General features: G+C 40.9%; 1 protein-coding gene across 1 annotated transcript; it reads right to left on the minus strand.

Annotated features, from left to right (window-relative positions):
- Positions 1–731: 731 nt before the first annotated feature.
- On the minus strand, positions 732–12,296 carry LOC105730458 (HLA class II histocompatibility antigen, DQ alpha 1 chain-like). Its single transcript, XM_064361205.1, has 5 exons — positions 12,159–12,296; positions 2,255–2,503; positions 1,560–1,841; positions 1,001–1,175; positions 732–833 (listed from the first exon to the last, which is right to left on the minus strand). The coding sequence occupies exons 1-4, from the start codon at positions 12,238–12,240 to the stop codon at positions 1,021–1,023; spliced, it is 768 nt and encodes a 255-aa protein (XP_064217275.1). The 5' UTR covers positions 12,241–12,296; the 3' UTR covers positions 732–833; positions 1,001–1,020.
- Positions 12,297–20,292: the final 7,996 nt, after the last annotated feature.

Raw genomic sequence — 20,292 nt, forward strand, 5'->3', positions numbered from 1 at the left:
TTAAAATCATGGAGGTTGATCTGTAACCCTAATTATAGTAATGTCAATAATGTCTACTTTTTTAGCTGATAAAATCTACTCTTATTTTTTAGAATTAGTTTTAATTCTGCTATTTTAACATTACATAAATAATTTTTGAATACATCCTTTTTAAAAACATGCAACTATCATTAAATTTGTTTTCCACAGTACTTCTTGAGGAAGGAGTCTGAGTTGGGCAGCATTTGTAGATTTCTGTATGACTCTGGTCATTATGCTCTTCAGTATAATCCTTATATTACACACATACACACAGACACACAAATGCACACAACTCCAAAATGCTGGGTTATTGCCTCATGAGTCATTGAAATTTATATGAAATTTATTTGAAACTCTATTGCTAAAAAATTCTTAGCACATCTGTGCATTTTAATGTGACTTTTTTATACTAAAATTTTTATTTTATATATTTAGGAACATAATTGGTTACCTTTTGTTTTCCTTTTTAAAAGTAGACTTTATTTTAAAGTAGTTTTAGGTTCACAGAAAAACTGAGCAGAAGGTACAGAGATAGCCCAGAAATTCCCAACCCCCGGGCCATGGACCGGTACCAGTTGGTGACCTGTTAGAAACCGGGCCATGCAGTGGGCGAGCCAGTGTTACCAACCGAGCCCCGCCTTCCGTCAGATCAGTGGTGGCATTAGACCTCATAGGAGGGCGAACCCTCTTGTTAACTGTGCATGCAAAAGATCTAGGTTGCATGTTCCTTATGAGAGTCTAGTTAATGCTTGTTGAACAGTGCTAGGTCATCTAGCAAGCCCATTCTTCTGCTCCTGTAGATGGTGATGCACCTGCAATAGGACAGACATGAGATCGATGGCTCCGAGGGGGCTCCTGTGTCATCATCATGCCACTTCCCAATTCCCCTAGGACTTTCAACCACGTTTGTGTCCACAGCCTCCTCCCAGTTTCCTTCCTTTCATACTGCGGCTTCAACTCTAACCAATCTCAATCTTACCTTCCCTTCCAGGATGGGACTCACAAGGGCCCTTGGTGTCTGGAAGCACCAACTGTACGCAGGCCTCGGATGATGAAGACAGTGCCCACCACAATGCCCACGAGGCCCACAGACAACCCCAGGGCGCAGACCACAGTCTCTTTGAGCTCTGACACAGAGGGTGAAATCTCAGGCTCTGTGAAAGTGAAGTTGTTGAGGTCAGAATGCAGAGTGTGCTTATGTGCATGTGTGTGGGATGGGATAGGGTGGAGGGTTGGCTCTGCAGAGACTCAAGGCCCCCCTGGCTTAAGGAGGAGAGTGAAATCTATCATTAATACCTATGAACTCACAAAGTGGCAGGTCTGCTCCCACTCTGTGGAGTGTAGTTTCATTTTCAATAAATCTCTGCTTTTGTTGCCCTATTCTTTCAAAAAAAAAAAAAAAGAGAGAGAGAGATGGAAAAAAAAAAACGAATCCCACGAAGCGTGGAAAACAAGTTTCAGAATATAGGAGTAAAAGGCAGGAAGTTCTGAAATTGACAGACAAGAAAGCATCAAAAAGTGGTTGAACGCACACTTACCCCAGTGTTTCAGAAGAGGCTCCTCCAGGCCCCAGTGCTCCACCTTGCAGTCATAAATCTCATCAGCAGAAGGGAGGAAGGTGAGGTAAGTCATCTTGAAGAAGGAATGATCACTCTTGGAGAGGAAGCTGGTCTCAGAAACACCTTCCGTGACTGAGTGCCCATTGCTCAACCATGTGATGTTGACCACAGGAGGAAAGATGTTGTCCACAAGGCAGATGAGGGTGTTGGGCCGACCCAGCACCACGGGAGACTTGGAAAACACTGTGACCTCAGGAACCTCTGTGGTGAGGAAGCAGCATTGATGTGAAGTGTGAATAGCTGTGCCCTGAGGTTCTGCATTATGTCCTGGAAGAGCCCTCCTACCAGCATTTCCTCTGCTGCTGGTCAAAGAGGTCTTATTTAACTTCTGCTTGGGAGCAATGACACATTGCCTCTGGTTTATTCTTGTTCCCTCCTCTCTGTGGGCATGTTCAATAAAGTAGGAGGTTGATGAGACCTCTCCTAGAAGGATTTAATAAATGCATAATAGAAAGACCTTTGTATTACGTGGAACTATGTGATTTTAGAGAAGGAAGATGATAAAATTTCAGCAATTGCCATGAGAAGATCTGGAAACCTCTTGGAAAGAAAATAATGAAACTTGTTGTGAAGGGATAGATTCAGTACAGAGAGGCAGAATGGTGGACACATACCATTGGAAGCAGCGGTAGAGTTGGAGCGTTTAATCAGGATGTCCAAGTTGTGTTTTGTCACAGCGATATTTGTCAGTGCACCCTGAGGGTCAAAACTTGTAAATGTGCTGAACACAGGCAATCGCCAGACAGTCTCCTTTTTCCCTAGGTCCACGTAGAACTCTTCATCTCCATCAAATTCGTGGGTGAACTGGCCAGAGGGACCATAAGACTGGTACAAGTTTACACCGTAAGAGGCAACGTGGTCAGCTGATGAGTGAAGGTGACAAGCAGGAAGGTGGAGAAGAGGGGAAGAAAGAACCTTAATACAAAATGATGGAAGAAGCTGACTTTCAAATATTATGGGCTTCATCTTTGGTACAGTCTGTGGACATTCCCAGCCCCTGCTTATTCCCTTCTTAGTGTTGGTAGTTCGGTTAAAATTGCACTTTTCCTCCACTATAATGTGCACTGTAAAAGGGTAGAACATCTCATGTCAAATTTTCACCGTATTCTGAGTGCCTGGCACATCATGGACTTGTGATTAAATAATGTTATTGAACAAAAGAAGAAATGAGTTATCATAGGATTTAGCTTTTGTAGTCAGAGATTGGGTTTACTTCCTTCTGCTTCCTAAGATTTATCTTTCACTTAATTCTTTCATCAGTTAATAACAAATTGATTGTATTTCCTTTCCTCTCAGTACTGGCTTCGAACAGGACACTCTACACAGAGATCTTTCTGTAGAAAAAAAAAAGGAAAAGTATGCAGAATCTTATTAATTTAAAAGAGTTTCTACTAACAACTGCAAGGTATAAGAAAGAGTATAACAAGATTGGTAATAACGTTATAAAATATATAATAAGTAAACAATGCCTCCTTCTAAGATCTCTCTTTTGTTAATAGTAATGGTCCTTGGAGGAGAGCAACTGATTTCTTCTGAATTGAAAAGTGGAAACTCTACTGGTTTTTGGATTTCTGTCGTTCCCCTCCACCATTTTTTTTTCCCCCTAAGGGAGGTTACTCAGGGTTTTGACTCAACATTTACATTCACTTGAGGACTTAGGTAAATTAAACCCTTTTCCCTCTAACGGGTAGTGTGCTTGTCTGAGGATGCCAGAGCAGAATGGCAGCCATGTAGCACAACTCCAGCCAAATGAGCCTAAGCGGACATTCTTGTCAAGACATGTGTAAGCCTTTTATCATTGTATCTTTCCTTCCTTCCCCACCTTCTGAGCATCTGCAAGGGTCAGACATAGCAGGGGATGTGTAAAACACCGGTCAGGCATTGTCTGCCATCAAGAAACCAACTGAATAGTGGGAGAGTCAGGTAGGTAAGGGAGCAAATACAATGTACTGTGGTGAGTTCTGTGAGGAGGATATCGACAGCCTTACATTCCAACATCCTTCACAAGTGTCTGTCAAGCAAACCAAACTACATTGTTCTTTCACGTTCCCTGCCCTTTGCAGTGGTCTGTTATTTTTCTCCCTGAAGTGAAATTATCTTTTAGGACTTCCTGGAGAAATCCTGAAATTCATCCTTAAGGTCTCTGCTTAGTTAACAACTTTGTAGCTAAGTCCTTTCATCAATATGTTTTTGACCGTGTTATGACCTCCAACCCCTCCATCTCAGCGTCTGGCTCTCCAAATTTGTCTGTTCCTCTTCCAACTCACCTTCTTCCCTAACCAGCATGACTGCCCTGGTGGGTCTTAACAGGCTACCAACAAAGCCTCCTTATCCTTGCAATAAACCTTGACTCCTTGTTCAAACATGAATATTTGCAGAATATATACAATCCTTCTTTTCATCTGGTACTTGTCTTGGGTGCTGAGTTTTCCTGGAGGACATCATCCCATGGCCCAGCGGGAACCAAGTCACTTACACAGTTTCCACCTCTGCGGAGTCCACTCCGCTCCTTAGCAATAGCCTTCTGCCTTCCTGCACCCTACACTGTTTCCATCACTAGTGTGAATATCCTTTGCAGGGAAGACAGCATGACTTTTCATCTTTGAATCCTTAAAACTTAGCTCACTGTGTGCTCAAACATGTGTATTAAATGACAGTTGCTATATTTGAGGACCACATGGATTTTGGAGAAGACTGACAGGCACATGGGTAGCAGAACCATACAAAGGCCAGGATCAGCCATTACCAGGGCTGCGTTCTGACTTTTTTTTTTTTTTTGAGGAGGAAGAAAAAAGAGAAAGAGAGAGAGAGAATGGGGAGGAGGAAAAAGGAAGAGAAAGAGAGAGAATGGGGAGGAGGAAAAAGGAAAAGAAAGAGGGAGAGAGAATAGGAGTATTGCTTTCTTGCCCAGGCTAGAATGCAATTTAGTAATGGGTATTGAAAACCTCTTTTATACTGATAATTATACTTAATGATGTAGTCAGGAAGGAATAAGGGAAGAAGATAACAAACAAACAGCCAACCAATATTTCATTTAAACCTATGAAATGCTATGCGATTACTGAGGAGTGATTTACTTCCAATTATATAGTCACTTTCAGAATAGGTATGAGGTGGTAATGTATGTTTTGTGTATTTGAAGTGGAGAGTTCTATAAATGTTTATTAAGTTTACTTGTTCCGGGTCTGAGTTCAAGTCATGAATATCCTTGTTAATTTTCTATCTCATTGATCTATAGAATCGTTAGCTCTTCTTGTTACATTGATCCTTTTACCATTATGTAATATCCTTCTTTGCCTCTTTTGATCTTTGTTGCTTTAAAGTCTACTTTATCAGAGGCAAGAATTGCCTCTCCTGCTTTTTGTTTATTTGTTTATTTTTACTCTCTGTTTGGTTGGTAAATCTTCCTCCTTCTCTCTGAGTCTTTGTGTATTGTTGCATGTAAGATGGGTCTAGATGCAGCATACCGATGGGTTCTGGCTTTTTATCCAATTAAAATATATATAAGTTTAATACCGGCGTTTGATGCTAGCTGGCTGTTTTGCCCATTAGTTGATGTAAATTTTTCATTGTGTTAAAGTTCTTTGCTTTTTGATATATTTTTGGAAAGGCTGATATTGGTTGTTCCTTTATATGTATAGTGCTTCTTTCAGAAGCTCTTGTAAAGCAGGCCTGGTGGTGGTGAACTCTCTAAGTACTTGTTTGTTCGCAAAAGATTTAATTTTTCCTTCGCTCGTAAAGCTTAGTTTGGCTAGATAGGAAATTCTGGGTTGAAAGTTCTTTTCTTTAAGGATGTTAAATATTGGTCCCCACTCTTTTCTGGCTTGTAGTGTTTCTGCTGAGAGATCTGCTGTAAGTCTGATAGGTTTCCCTTTATGGGTAACCTGACCTTTCTCTCTGGCTGCCCTTAGTATTTTCTCCTTCATTTCAACCCTAATAAATCTGGTGATTATGTGACTTGGGGTTGGTCTTCTTGAAGAATATCTTTGTGGTGTTCTCTGTATTACCTGGAGTTGAATATTACCCTGCCTTGCCAGGTTGGGAAAGTTTTCCTGAATGATATCCTGAAGAGTATTCTCCAACTTGTATTCATTCTCTTCGTCACATTCAGGTACACCTATCAAACGTAGATTAGGTCTTTTCACATAGTCCCATATTTCCTGGAGACTTTGCTCATTCCTTTTCATCCTTTTTTCTCCATTCTTGTCTTCTCGTTTCATTTCACTGAGCTGGTCCTCGACTTCTGATATCCTTTCTTCTGCTTGATCAATTCGACTGTTTAAACTTGTGCATGCTTCGCGAAGTTCTCGTGTTGTGTTTTTCAGCTCCATCAATTCACTTATATTCTTCTCTAACTTGTCCATTCTCGTTAACATTTCGTCAAACCTTTTTTCAAGGTTCTTAGTTTCTTTGCATTGGGTTAGAACAAGTTCTTTTAATTCGCAGAAGTTTCTTATCACCCACGTTTTGAAACCTGCTGCTGTTATTGGAACACACGTGTAATCTATTAAGCCTTGTTCCGCTACTGATGAGGAATTGCAATCCCTGTAGAGGGAGAGGCATTCTGATTTTGAGTATTCTCTACCTTTTTACGCTGGTTTCTTCCCTTCATTATATATTCATCTGTCTGTCGTCTTTGTAATTACCGACCTTCTAACTAGGTCTCTGACATCCAACTTGTTGATTCCCAGCGCCGAAATCTGAGCAATCCACTGAGCCAGCCAAAACAGCGGTGTTAAGATTGATGGTGCTTTTCTGCCCGGGAATCTCCGGACTCTGCACCAAGAACTGGCGTGCTAAGGCACCAGCAAAACCACCACGCCGGCCACAAGAGTCGCCCTGGCGACCCGTGGGGCTACTCCACTGGGAATCTCCTGGTCCGTGAGCAACAAATATTCATCTGAAAGTGTGGCGTCCTTTCGTTCTCTGCGCTTTCACTGGGAGGTACGTGCCTGAGCTGCTAGTCATCAGCCATCTTGGATCCCTCTCTCCTGACTTGTGATCCACAAGCCCTCTTGCTTTTGTGGGTCCCTTCCTCCATAAAAATATGGAAAATTATATTATATGACTGAATTGGTATAAAACAATATAATCTAGGCCAAATTAAGAGTTAAAACATTTTCTTAGGCTCTAAAATTTCACCTTTTAAAAAAATTTTAGAAAGAGTCAAAACATTCTCATGTAGCTTTACAGTGTGGGAGTTTCTCTGCACTGGCCACACTGTGCCTGATGGATGAGTCAAGCCTGACCAGGGCACTCTGGTATGAGGTTGAAGAAGGAAAATTTGGAACAAAGAAGCCAAGTGCTCTGGAGAAGCAGGTGAAACTTATACTGCTAAGCAAAATCAGAATGGGAACAGCCATGGTTAATAAGGTGGTGGAAGTTTAGAGTACTGTAGGAGATCGGTCAGGGTAGTGGGAGAAGCTATAGGGAAAGATGCAAACCTTCTTAAAAGGTTGGAAAATTTTGCAAAGCTTCAGGAGAGAATAAGCTGAAGGGAGCTGTTCTCATATCCTAAGGCAGAGGGTGAGGAGTAGGTAACAAGGGAATGTAAAGACATTTATCTACATAAGTTTTTTTATGTCGTCCAGAAACCAACCTTTTCTCCCGGGAGACTCCTCCCTGCAAGGGGGCCGATAATGTTAATTACACACAGATTGTGTTGGCTCCAGGCTTTTGGCATTGTATCTGCACTGAATAAAAGCAAAGAGCTCCAGCTTGTCGAGACTCCTGCTCACCCTCCAGCAGTCCCCTAGCTGCTCTCATGCAAAATACCCATGTCTGAGTGCTGCTTTCATCTGTCACTCAGCCAGTGTCTGCAAGAACAGACTCGGCAGCTGGTGCCCCGCGTGAGGAAAACAAATCTGAAGAGACTGCACAGTCAGCAAGTCACTGGTGCCCACTCGGGATTTCCAAATTTGGGGGAATAGTCAAGCTAGGGTTTTGTCATGGGACAGCAGTTATCTGTTCAACAGAACAGGATGTAGAATAATTGAAACAGCAGCTTAAAGCTAGTGGAGCCTCAATTTCTCAGGTTCAATTAAGGGACCCCTAATGCAAACTTGTTTCCCAAAACCCATGGTTCCCAGAAGAAGGCACGCTAGACATAGAGCTCTGGGAACAAGTGGGGAGAAATCTTAAAAGATAAAATGCACAAGGCCAATGGGTCCCAGTAACATCTTTAACGTTATGGGCCTTAGTCAGGGCTGCTTTGGCCCCACTTTACAAAGAAGGGCCTAAAAAGGGAAGGGAGGAGGAACCATCACCTACCTTACTGCCTTCTCCTTCTTCCTCAGCCCTGCAGTTATCTGGTTAAGATATGAAAGAGGAAACGGAAATTTTCCCTGAGCCCCCTCCCCTAATAAATTGGAAAAAAGACAAGGGATATACTACAGCTATGGAACCCTGTCTTAGGCAAGTAGCATTAGAAGGGGCGCCCTTAGCCCACCTAGCAATGCAAGATTGACAAGGCAATCAGGTGTATGAACCCATTTCTTTTAATGCTTATAAAGAGATTAGAAAAAGCAGTAGAGAAAGAGCTGCTAGCTTATGTATGAAAAGATTAATTGAAGCCATAGTAGACAACTTCCATATGACCCCATGGGACTGGTCAGTGCTAGCTAAAACAACTTTAGAGCCCAATCAATGCCTCCTCTGGAAGGCAGAATATGATGAGTTGTGCCAACAACAAGCCAACCAGAATCAATTGGCCTAGCCAGACATAACAGCCACTATGCTCCAGGGGAGGGGTCCCTACGTCAATCTACAGCAGCAATCAAGTTTTGCTTCCCAAGCCTGTGCACAAGTGTCTTTGTGCACTCTCAGGGTTCGAGACCAAATTCCTGAAGGTGGAGTTCAACAGGGATCTTTTATAAATGTTCGACAAGGGCCTCAGGAGCTATTTGTTGAATTTATCAGTTGGCTAACCCAGGCAATTAAGAGACAAATTAGTCATGCCCAGGCTGCTGATATCTTATTGTTGCTATTGACTTATGAAAACACTAATGTAGACTGCCAACAGGCAATGCAGGCAATCAGAGGAAAAGCAGCGACAGTTGAGGAATTTATACGGGCATGTCAACCGGTGGGAACTGAAACACACAAAGCCAAGATATTCTCTACGGCATTAAAGCCTCCTAGAGGGAGAAAACCCCTAATTGTCTTTTATGTGGAAAGCCAGGTCATATGAAGCAGGAATGTTCCAATAGTAGAGACCAAGGTAACTCAGGAAAAGAACCCCCTTCTCTTTCCCCGTGATGTAAAAAGGGGAAACATTGGGCAAATTAATGCAAGTCCAGATTGATAAAAATGGCAACCCCCCTAAGTAATTAGGCAGGAAACTTCAATAGGGGGCTTCCCCAGGCTCTGCTCCAAACTGGGGCAATGCCGGCCACTTTTCTTGATCAGATAAAAGCCCGCAATCCTCTCTCTCAGAGCAGCCATCTCTAGGAGCACAGGACTGGACTTAGTTTGCCCCAAATAATTAGTGCTAAAAGAAGGAGAAGACCCTAAAGTGTTGCAACAAGGATCTGGGGCCCTCTGCCTCTGGGAACAGTTGGATTGGTCCTAGGGTGATCAAGCCTATCCAGTAAAGGAGTCAGTGTGCTCACCAGGATAATTGATAGTGATTATCAAGGTGAGATATTAGTTATGATGGAATTAAAGGCATACATATTCCACCTAAATCTAAAATAGCTCAGTTACTACTCTTACCATTCTGGGTTCTCAACGCCCAGCGAAATGAAAGGGGAAGGGGAAGTTTTGGAAGCACGGGAGCCACAGGAGTATTTTGGAACCAATTAATCACTGATCAGAGATGCATTATTACCTTAAAAATTGGAAATCAAAATTTTACTGGCTTATTGGACAAAGGGGTGGACATTTTAATTATTAGTGATCAAAACTGGCCAGAAACTTGGCATTGAGTCATTCAGAAACAAAAATTGTTGGCATCAGGGAAGTGCACACAGCCAAGCAGAGTGCAAGAGCCCTAACATGTTGCAAATTGGAGGAAGAAAAGTAGTTATATAGCTTCTAATATGCCCCTTCTTGTCCTTTGAGGACAGGACCTACCTTTGAGGACAGAACCTATTAGCTCAATGAGGGGGGGGTCACTCTGAAGACCCTGTTCTAGTAATGCCCACTGTTGTAATTCCTCCCTACCCGTGATGTGGCTCTCTCAAGATCCTATTTAGGTAGAACAGTGGCCTTTAAAAAAAGAGAAATTACAATGAGCCCATGAATTAGTTGAGGAACAATTAAGGGCTGGCCATATAGAACCATCAAACAGCCCTTGGAATTCACTCATTTTCATAATTCCCAAAATGTCTGGCAAATGGAGACTTTTGCATGACTTACAAGCTATCAATGCTAATTTGCAACTTATGGGGCACCTTCAACAGAGGCCCCCTTCCCTCGCAGTGATTCCTCGAGATTGGCCTATAGTCATTATTGACTTGAAAGACTGCTTTTATACTATTTCCCTTGCAAAATAGGACAGAGAAAAATTTGCATTTACAATATCAGCTATCAATAATGAAAGGCCAGCTCACCAATTCCATTGGAAAGTACTTCCTCAAGAAATGCTGTACAATTCTACCATGTGTCAGTATCATGTAAATCAGGCTTTGCTCCCCAGTAGAAAAGAATTTCCTAATTGCAAGATTATCCATTTTATGGATGACATTTTACTAGCAGTCCCAATGAAGCCAGTACTTTTGAGTTTATATGCCTCTGTCATAAAGCATACACAGTTAAGAGGTTTAATCATAGCACTTGAAAAAGTACAGATGTCCTCCCCTTGGAAATATCTTGGATACATACTAACCTCTTGGTCAGTAAGACCTCAAAAGGTTAAATTAATTACTAGCAACTTACACACCTTAAATGATTATCAAAAATTACTGGGCAACATTAACTGACTTCACCACACCTTGGACATAACTACTGATAAATTACAGGAAACACAGATTAATTATTACAGAACCTGTTTTCTATCCTACAGGGCAATACAGCCCTGGACTCCCCCAGGTATTTAACCTCTGCAGCAAAAAGGGAAATTGAGGAAATAGAGCAAGCTATTTCTCAGAGGCAACTAGATCTCATAGATCCACGATATTCAGTCCAATTATTTGCTTTTCCTACTAAACATTCCCCAACAGGATTAATAGGACAGATGGCCCCAAGGCTGCATTTCCTAGAATGGGTTTTTTGTTCACATACTGGGACTAAATACTGTCTTCCTATATCCAGCTAGTTAGTAAAGTCATCTATACAGGCCGCAGATGATGCAACCATCTTTTTCTTTCTGTTTCTCTTTCTTGCTTTTCTTTCTCTCTTCCTCTTTCTTTTTTCCTTCCCTCCCTCCCTCCTTCCTTCCCTCCCTTTCTTCTTTCCTCCCTTTCTTTTTGAGATAGGGTGTCTCTCTGTTACCCATGCAGCCTCTATCTCCTGTACTCAAGCAGTTTTTCCACTGCAGCCTTCTGAGTAGCTGGGACCACAGGTATGCAGCACTATGCCTGGCTAATTTTTATTTTTATTTTTTTAGTAGAGATGAGGACTTGCTATGTTGCCCGGCTGGTCTCAAACACCTGGGCTCAACTGATCCTCCTGCCTCGGCCTCCCAAAGTGCTGGGATTACAGGCATGAGCTGCCATGTCTGGCCCACTTTTCTTTTTATAGGACTTCATTAGATGAAGTGAAGAAGAGGTAATTTGGGTTGATAATTTGAAAATAATATGATTTAATTTACCAAGTTTTCTTACCATAAATTATCAATTTTAAAATAAAAGGATTCCTTATTTTGCTAAAGTAATGTGAAGCTATATCTGTAATAGAAATATGTAAAAAAGGTTGACATTCATGTTTCCATGATTTATAAAGCTTATCTACTTGCTGATTTTATTTGATTATTTGTGAGGTGACACACATGAGGCAGGTGAGAGTAAGTGAGGACCATGTGGTGAGATGATCGCCGAAGGCATTCAGCCTGCTGGGCTCCTCTACCCACTCCCCACCTGTGCCAGTTCCTACGTGGAAATGTGAGCAAGTCTGAGAGAAAGAAAAAGGCATCTTTCTTAATATCTATAGAGAATATTATTAATGGAAGTATTTACCCCAAGATCTACTACAGTAGACAAACAAAAGCTTCAAAAGTTGTTCAGAGAAATTTGAGAGTGACACTTCACAAATTTTTAATAATAAAAAGTTCTCCGCTGATGGAAACCTCACCAATTTTTGAGACAATCATGATGGAATGACATGGAGACCTCCAGGCCGTAGTCACTGAAAAGATTATAAACAGAATAGCATCCTTAGTGAACGCCAACAGCATAGATAACAAAAAGAGTAGGTTGAGGCTCTGGTTTCCTGAAGAAGGAACAGATATGATTTTTAAATCTCTTAATACTGAAGGGGCCCTTGAGAAATCTCAACAACTTCTCTGCAAATCACTTTCTCTCTTTTCCTTCAATTTCCTCTTTTTCAGCTCCAGAGAACAACCTTCACTCATGCACTCACCCACAATGTCTTCACCTCCACAGGGGCTCATCATGGTGGTCAGTATGAGGGCCCCCAGCATCAGAGCTTTGTTTAGGATCATCCTCTTCCCAAGGCAGCCTCAGCAGTTGCTGTTCTGAGTTGTAGAGTAATTGTGAGGACCTCGAGAAAAGGAAATCTGAAGACACTAAAACCAAACAGCTTAGAGTAATTGAGCCAGCTAAAGCCAGATCAGGTTTTGGCCAACTGGAAAAATCCCCTACGATGACCCTTCAGTTGCTAGTTGAAGAGTTTGTATTAATAGCCCTGGAAGATATACACATGCCAGGCAGCAAATCACCGTGACATGTGTATACCTATGTAACAATCCTGCAAGATCTGCACATGTACCCCAGAACTTAAAGTATATTAAAAAAAATAGCCCTTGAAGAACTCAGGGAAATCCCCTGGTTGTGATGCAGCCTCCACTCAGAGTGGACTTGAGGAAATGTTCTGTGAATAGAGGGAGGATACTAAATTGGAATCTTCTCTGGTGTGTGCATATCTGCCAGTGGCAAGAGGGGTGGGCATTTCTTTCTTTTTTTCTTTTTTTTTGAGATGGCTCACTCTGTCACCCAGGCTGGAGTGCAATGGTGTGGTCTTGGCTCACTGCAACCTCTACCTCCTGGGTTCAAGCGATTCTCCCACCTCAGTCTCCCAAGTAGCTGGGACTAAATGTGCCTGCCACCACACCCAGGTAATTTTTGTATTTTTAGTAGGGACAGGATTTCACTATGTTGGCCAGGCTGATCTTGAACTCCTGACCTCATGATCCGCCCTCCTCAGTTTCCCAAAGTGCTGGAATTGCAGGTGTGAGCCACTGCGTCTGGCCAGGGGTGGGCATTTCTGAGCAGCCTCAAGGATAGATGAGGTCATCAATTATATGGCATCTTTCAGGAGTTTCCGAAATTTTTCCTTGAGTCGATTTCCCTCCCTGGCAGTCCCTCTCCCCTCCCCTTTTTCTGATTTCTGTATGTGGGTTAGCTGTTTTTCTTTTGGCTTCCATAGTGCATATGGAATTCTCCAAATATTAAGCTGACCCCACCTACCTAGCAATCTCTGCTGGTGGTAGTCAAACAGTACCTTTGCCTTTTCTACTTGCATAAATCCAGTTGGGTAAGTTCTTCTCAAGCTCTCAAAAGATCCAGGTGTTGCCAGGGCAATAAAAAGGGGTTGTAATGTCAGATGGTGCTGTCTACAGTAATTGTATGAGATTTTATACAGTTTCTCTTTGAGTTGGGTAATCCTTATGTTCTCTGTTTTGGTGCTTCTTGAGTATGTTTAAAGGAAATTTAGGGACATTAACTACATTTAAAAAGCTTTGGCTGGCTCAATTACTGTAAGAATTTTTAAAAATTAAGAATGTCAAGTCATAAGTTGAAGGTAGAATCAGTAGAATTTCATTGACTTAGAAAAATGGTTTTCTTTTCTTAAACTACCAGATATTTAAAAAATTGTTATCCTACCACATTAAAATTCCAGATATGTGCAAGGGACTAGAGATTGAGCTAAAGTTAGCCATTAGAGGGAAACTTATTATTTATTTTCAGATGAATATGTTTTCTGTATGTGGTAGAAACCATGAGTTAATGAAAGCTCTATTTAGAATCAATCTGTCCTTAATAAATGGCCTTCTGAGATTCTCAGCACTGTTTTACCTCCCAGTGGCAGAGACTGTAAAAAAAAAAAAAAGGGTGAAACAAACAAACAAAAAGTGTCCGGATATCTGAGATCCTCCTGGATGAAATTAATAAGGCCTTGGGGTTTCTAGGAGTTAGCCTGTCACTCCTGGGTGGTTTTGGTTTTCCTGTTGAAGATAAAGAATTTCATAGAACATCAGAATCAGACAGGTACTCTGTGAGCATGATGGATTGAGATGGAACACCAGAACGCTCAGTCATCATGTCTGAAGCCAGACAAAACGTGAATATTGTCCAAACCACAAAAATGACCAGGCACATCTCCCTCTCGGCAGTAATTTCTGCTTTTTTACCAGTTGCAACTGTAGCCTCAGGATAGTCTTATCTCCCTCTAAGTAGGATTTATGAAGCTATCCAATCATAGCATTGCCACTCCAACCCTCCACTTTCTGTCAGAATCCAATTAAAAACAAAATCCCTCTTTCTTAAATCCTCCCCAAAATCACCTAAAACAAGCATGAACCTTACAATTGATTAATGGTCAATTTTATGTGTCAGCTAGACTGTGATCCTCAGTTATTCAATCAAACACTCATAATCTAGATGTTGCTGTGAAGATATTTTGTGGGTATCATTGAAGTTCATAATCAGTTGATGTTAAGAATTTATCCTAGAAAAACTGGGTGAGCTTAATCTAAGCTGTTGAAAAGCTGAAGAGCAGAGCTGGTATTTCTCTGAGGAAACAGAAATCACTCTCTGGACAGCGTGTCAGCCTGTGCTGAGAGTTCCAGCCTGCCCTTCCTGACAACCACCTCCCAGTGGATCTTGGACTTGCCTAGGCCACCCCCACAGCAGCAACAATTAATTCCTTGCATCATTCTCTTAACATATGTATTCTCCTGGTTCTACTTCTTTGGTTCCAACAATCTCTCACTCAGGAGCTACACAATCCCCATGGTGAGTTTTATCCATCATTGCAATAAACAATAAAGCCAACTTGTTCATTCAAGAGTGTGCTCCTGCTGGTCTTTGGCTGGAGGCATTGATGGTACCTTATTAGGCAGTTACGAGGAATGTACATATACTGCACTTGGAATGAAAAATTCCTAGGACTCTTTACATATACTTGTCATATTTTAATATCATCCTCATTTTCCAAGGAGGACATTAAAGCCCAGAGAGTTGAAGGACTTTTCCCAGGGTCACACAGCTGGTAAGTAGTACAGATGCAACACTGTGGGGCAAGGGTCTCCTTCTGTGTGGATTCAGAATCCAGTGCCTTAACATGATTAGGAGAGATATCTGACCGTATAGGTCCTGCCATTGTGAACGAAGAGGGTTTTTGAGGTCCCACTTGAGATGTGCTCCCTTTACCACTCAATATCCTTCTTGCTGTGTAGAGAATAACATGTTTTTATCTTTTTTCCTGTATCCAGACTTACCTGGTTTGCATCTCATGGAAATTCCTTAGGATTTCAGCAAATGAACAAAATATTTTGGGATGGTACTCCAGAATCTCACCTATTAACATTACAGTTTAAATAACTCAACTCCGGTTAAGAAGTTAGGGTATTAAATTTGGGATTAGGGTTGTATCATGGATGGGAAGTTGAGGGTGCTGTTTCAGATCTCACATCCAGGGGGGTGAAGGGAAAGTCCAAACAAGGCAAAGTCATTGAGGAGATAATAGACGCCCTTTCTATCTTTGACCTGGTTTTGTCTCTCTCCTCTTCCTGCTTCATCCAGCCACAACACAGCGGACCTTGTTCCAGTTGCTTCTGTCTTCAGGTCATAATTTCAATGTAAGGTAAAATAATAAGTAAATGAAACCCAGAAGAACAGTACAGCATTTTAACAAAAGCTAATTTGTTACCTTTTCTAGTAGAAAGAGAAAAGGTCTTTTTCATAAATTAACAGAGGAAACAAAATTTGGAGTTCAAAATAGTACTTTGTCCAACAATTTTCTTAGAAAGCACTTATTCATATGTCATTGATTCCATTACTAAAATAGCAATGGGATGTGCCATTGTAATTAACATCATTAACAAGAGCCCTCCAAGAAATTAGGTAGAATTTATGTTCTAATAAACAGTTATAACATTCTGGGATAGCATTAGGAGAAATAACTAATGTGGAAGACGTGTTGATTGGGTGCAGCAAACCACCATGGCACGTGTATACCTATGTAATGAGCCTGCACATTCTGCACATGTACCCCAGAACTTAAAGTATAATAATAATAATAATGAAAAGAATTTAGGTAGAATTTATGTTAGTTCTAATAAACAGTTATAACATTCTCTAAGATTCTGTGTAGTTTCAAATTCTTTTAGTCTGACATTATGCACTGGTGAAGTTTTACTCTGAAGGCAAAGACTTCTATCTTGCAGTAGTTAAAGGTGCTTCACAACAAAACAGAGTCTAGAGAAGCAAAGTAAGAAGAATATAGATTTTGTAATAAGATAAACATGCATTCCATGCTGCTTCTTATTTTATCAGCTTTATCACCTTGGGCAAGCCACTCAAATACCTGAGCCTTAAGGTTATTTTCTATAAAACAAAAGGAAAATCATTAGATGATATTTAATATGGTAAAATGAAACTATAGATGAGTACAGATTATGAAGTTAAATACAGTCCAGTGTATGACACATAGCAACTACTCCTGAGTAGTAGATGCCACATGAAGACAAATACTAATAGTGATAGTGATAATAACATCATGCCTTGGGCTGGGAAAGCCTATCAATTTTTCCTCATTCGTTTAACCTTCTCCCCGTGGCACTGCAGGCATGTGGGAGCCTGTGAACCACAGAAGTACTAAGACCTTACTGAAAAGCAGAATTTCCTTGAAGACTGTTTATCTGTCACGTTTTTCTAGGTAACAACGTACTCTGAAACTTCATGACTTCAAATATCGGTTTAGTTATCTCCTCGTAATTCTGTAAGACAATTGTGCTAGATCCACCTGGGTGGTCTTTATGTGCTGGGAGGTTTCAGCTCTTCTCAGGTGGGCTCCCTCACATCTCTGTAGCATCAATAAGTTTGGCAAGGATAGGGGGCCTCTCTCCATCTGTGTGGGCTCATTATCTGGCAGGCTGACTGAGGCCTATCACAGGTAATAGAGAGCTCCCCTGCGCAAGACAGAAATAGCAGGTGTCTTAAGCTGAAACTTAAAACTCACATCACTTCCAGCACATTCTATAATTCAAAGCAATAATAGTACTAGCTCACATCAAGAGGTGGGTTAATAGATTATATTTCTTGACAGAATAGGCTACAAATAATTTGTAGCTATTTTTGCAACCTATCACAAATATCCTCTGGCTTTTAGCGATATGTAAATGAATTTGGTGTGTGAGCATTGGAGGGCCCCCGTATTTGAAATAAATTCCACCCACTCACCTACAAGTCAAGATCTTATCTTTACTAGTCTGCATTGAAAACACAGCAACACTTTCTCGAGGGAGACTTGAACTAAGAACTGTTGAATTCCAATATGAATAAGGTGCTATGATTTACTCTTATAAACAACTTTATGGAGTTTCGCGGATGAAAATACAGAAACATGGAGAATTGTAAGTAATCTCTTATGATTGCTAAGCTCATATTTTGATGCAAAGTCCTGTATGCTGATATCCAGTCAAATGGTCTCTCACAATAATGAAATTAATGAAGCAGAGGAAACTTATGAAAACATTTGTTATTGAATATCATTTCTACCAATTCTTTGTTAGCAGCAACTCCTATGTGTATAAACTAGTGTTTTAAACAACTCATTTGAATAAGCTGAATAATAAAAAGTAATATGAGGAAAGATTGCTTTGTAATGATCTTCTACTGAAAAACATGCAAAAGTGTAGGGTCCAGCCCTGCAGGGTCCCGTGAGTCTGTCTCTGCAGATATGGAGACAGGAAACTATGGAAAGAAAAGACGCAAGACACCACGAAAGAGAAAACAGTTTGGGCCCAGGGGTCCACTGCCAACCAAAGTGCAGAGACCTGTAGTGGCCCCGAGTGCCTGGACGCTCTGACTTTTATTGAGTACAAAGCAGGGGGCAGCGTAGGTAGGGTGAGGTAATGGTGGTCAGTGATAGGGTCAGGTAAATCATATGTCTTGGAGACAGGGGCCCAAGACTTTGAAAAAGCCGAGGTGAAGAGAAAACCTAAGGAGTCAGCACTTTTTTCATACTTGTCAAGAAATAACAAGGTCACTAAGATTTATGTTACTATTACTAATTCTTCTAAGAAAAAGAGGAACCATGTGCAGAAGCAGAACTTGAGAGTAGACATGGAACGTGACCGCTGAAGCACAGCACCACATAGAGACAATTAAGTCCCCGGATGTCTGTGGGTCTCCCTGACAGGCGTCAGGCCTACCACAAGAGCTTGGAAGAGCTGAGTTTTCTCCTCTCTGCCCTGAGGAAGGAAACTTCTCAGCCATCTCGGATGTCTCCTTCCCTAACTGGCCAAACAGCAGGTGCTTTCACAGCGCTGACACTGTCCCACAGTCGAGGCGTCCTCCAGCAGCCCTTACGCTGGTGTGACAGAGGACTTAGAGCATCTTGCCTTAGGGTCACCTCTTTTCCAATACCACTTCAGTCCCGTACTTCTTGACCTGAGTATTACTAGTAAGACTTAGTAAGATGAAAGATTATATGATTATATAGATGTATATATTTATGATTATATTTGAACACCTATGTGATTATTTTATGATTATATATAGGAATAACTATGTAACTATATCTCTAATTCTTTTCTAATTCTATATTTATATGAGAATATGCTGAGGCTTCAGACCCTTGCCTTGGCTTTTGCAAGGTTTCTCCCTCACACAAAATTACCTTCATGTCCAGATCTATCTTCTCCATAGCTCCAGAGTACTCTACAGCTTAACAGAATAGGTTATTTTATGAAGACTTTGCAGAGACTATGATATGTAATTAATAAATACTTGTTGACTTGAACTGAAATTCTTAATCATCCGAATCAGTTTACAGAACTGTCTGGAGACTGATATTCCTCATGTCCGGTTCTCTTCCCAGGAACTCCCTAGTCCTAACGTACATATTGTAAACATTTTTTGAATAGATCTTTTTGTTTACTTATTTATTTTTAGAGATGGAGTCTCATTGTGTTGCTCAGACTGGCCTCAAACTCCTGGGCCCAAGTGATCTCTCCACCTCAGTCTTCCAAGTAGCTGGAACTACAGGTGCACAGCACTCTGCCTGGCTATACAGATACCTTTACTCAGCATTAGTCGTTAAACAAATGACAAATAATTTTTTAATAAAAACTTTAAAAGCAAGTGCTACCCAAAGCAATTTATAGATTCAATGCTGTTTCCATTAAAAACTACCATTGAGATTCTTCACAGAACTAGAGAAAGCTTGAATAACCAAGGCAATCCTAAGCAAAAGGAACAAAGCTGGAGGCATCAAGCTACCTGACTTTATACTATAGGGCTACAGTAACCAGAACAGCGTAGTACTAGTACAAGAACGACACATAAGCCAATGGAGCAGAATAGAGAACCCAGAAGTAAAACCACACACCTAGAACAATCTGATCTGCAACAAGTCTGACAAAAACAAGCAATGTTTTTGCTTGTTTATTGAAAAGGATTTCCTGCTCAATAAATGGTGCTGGGATAACTGGCTAGCCATATGCAGAAGGTTGAAACTGGAACCCTTCCTAACACCATATACAAAAATCAACTTAGGATGGATTAAAGACCTCAATGTAAAACCCAAAACTATAGAAACCCTGGAAGACAACTTAGGCAATACTATTCAGGATGTAGGCATGGGCAAAGATTTCATGATGAAGATGCCAAAAGTAATTGCAACAAAAGCAATAAATGACAAATGGGGTCTAATTAAACTAAAGAGCTTCTGCACAGCAAAAGAAACTATCAGCAGAGTGAACAGACAACATAGAGAATGGGAGAAAATTTCTGTAAACTATGCATTCAACAAAGGTCTAACATTCAACATCTCTAAGAAACTTAAACAAGTGTACAAGAAAAAAACAACTCCATAAAATTGGGCAAAGAGCATGAATGGTTACTTCTCAAAAAAAGACATACATGTGGCCAAAATTCATATGAAAAACAGCTCAACACCCCTGATTATTAGAGAAATGCAAATCAAGACCACAGTGAGATAACATCTCACAGCAGTCAGAATGGCTATCATTAAAAAGTCAAAAAATAACAGAACTGGTGAGGTTGTGGAGAAAAAGAAACATTTATACACTATTGATAAAAGTGTAAATTAGTTCAACCATTGTGGAAGACAGTGTGACAATACCTCAAAGACCCAAAGCCATTCATACCATTTGACCCAGCAATCCCATTCCTGGCTGTATACCCAAAGGAATATAAATTGTTCTATTACAAAGACACATACACATGTATGCTCATTGCAGCACATTCATAATAGCAAAGACATGGAATCAACCTAAATACCCATC

Source organism: Aotus nancymaae, unplaced genomic scaffold (genome assembly GCF_030222135.1).
Source record: "Aotus nancymaae isolate 86718 unplaced genomic scaffold, 86718_ANA_hifiasm-v0.15.2.pri h1tg000040l, whole genome shotgun sequence".
Lineage (NCBI taxonomy): Eukaryota > Metazoa > Chordata > Mammalia > Primates > Aotidae > Aotus > Aotus nancymaae.

What these genes read in the sequence shown, in the direction of transcription:
- LOC105730458 (XM_064361205.1), bottom strand. Translation starts at nt 12,240, where the DNA reads ATGATCCTAAACAAAGCTCTGATGCTGGGGGCCCTCATACTGACCACC. An exon ending in CTCTACCGCTGCTTCCAATG is followed by an intron (nt 1,842 to 2,254) that starts GTATGTGTCCAC and finishes TCCTCACCACAG; the next exon opens with AGGTTCCTGAGGTCACAGTG. An exon ending in GCCTCTTCTGAAACACTGGG is followed by an intron (nt 1,176 to 1,559) that starts GTAAGTGTGCGT and finishes TCACTTTCACAG; the next exon opens with AGCCTGAGATTTCACCCTCT.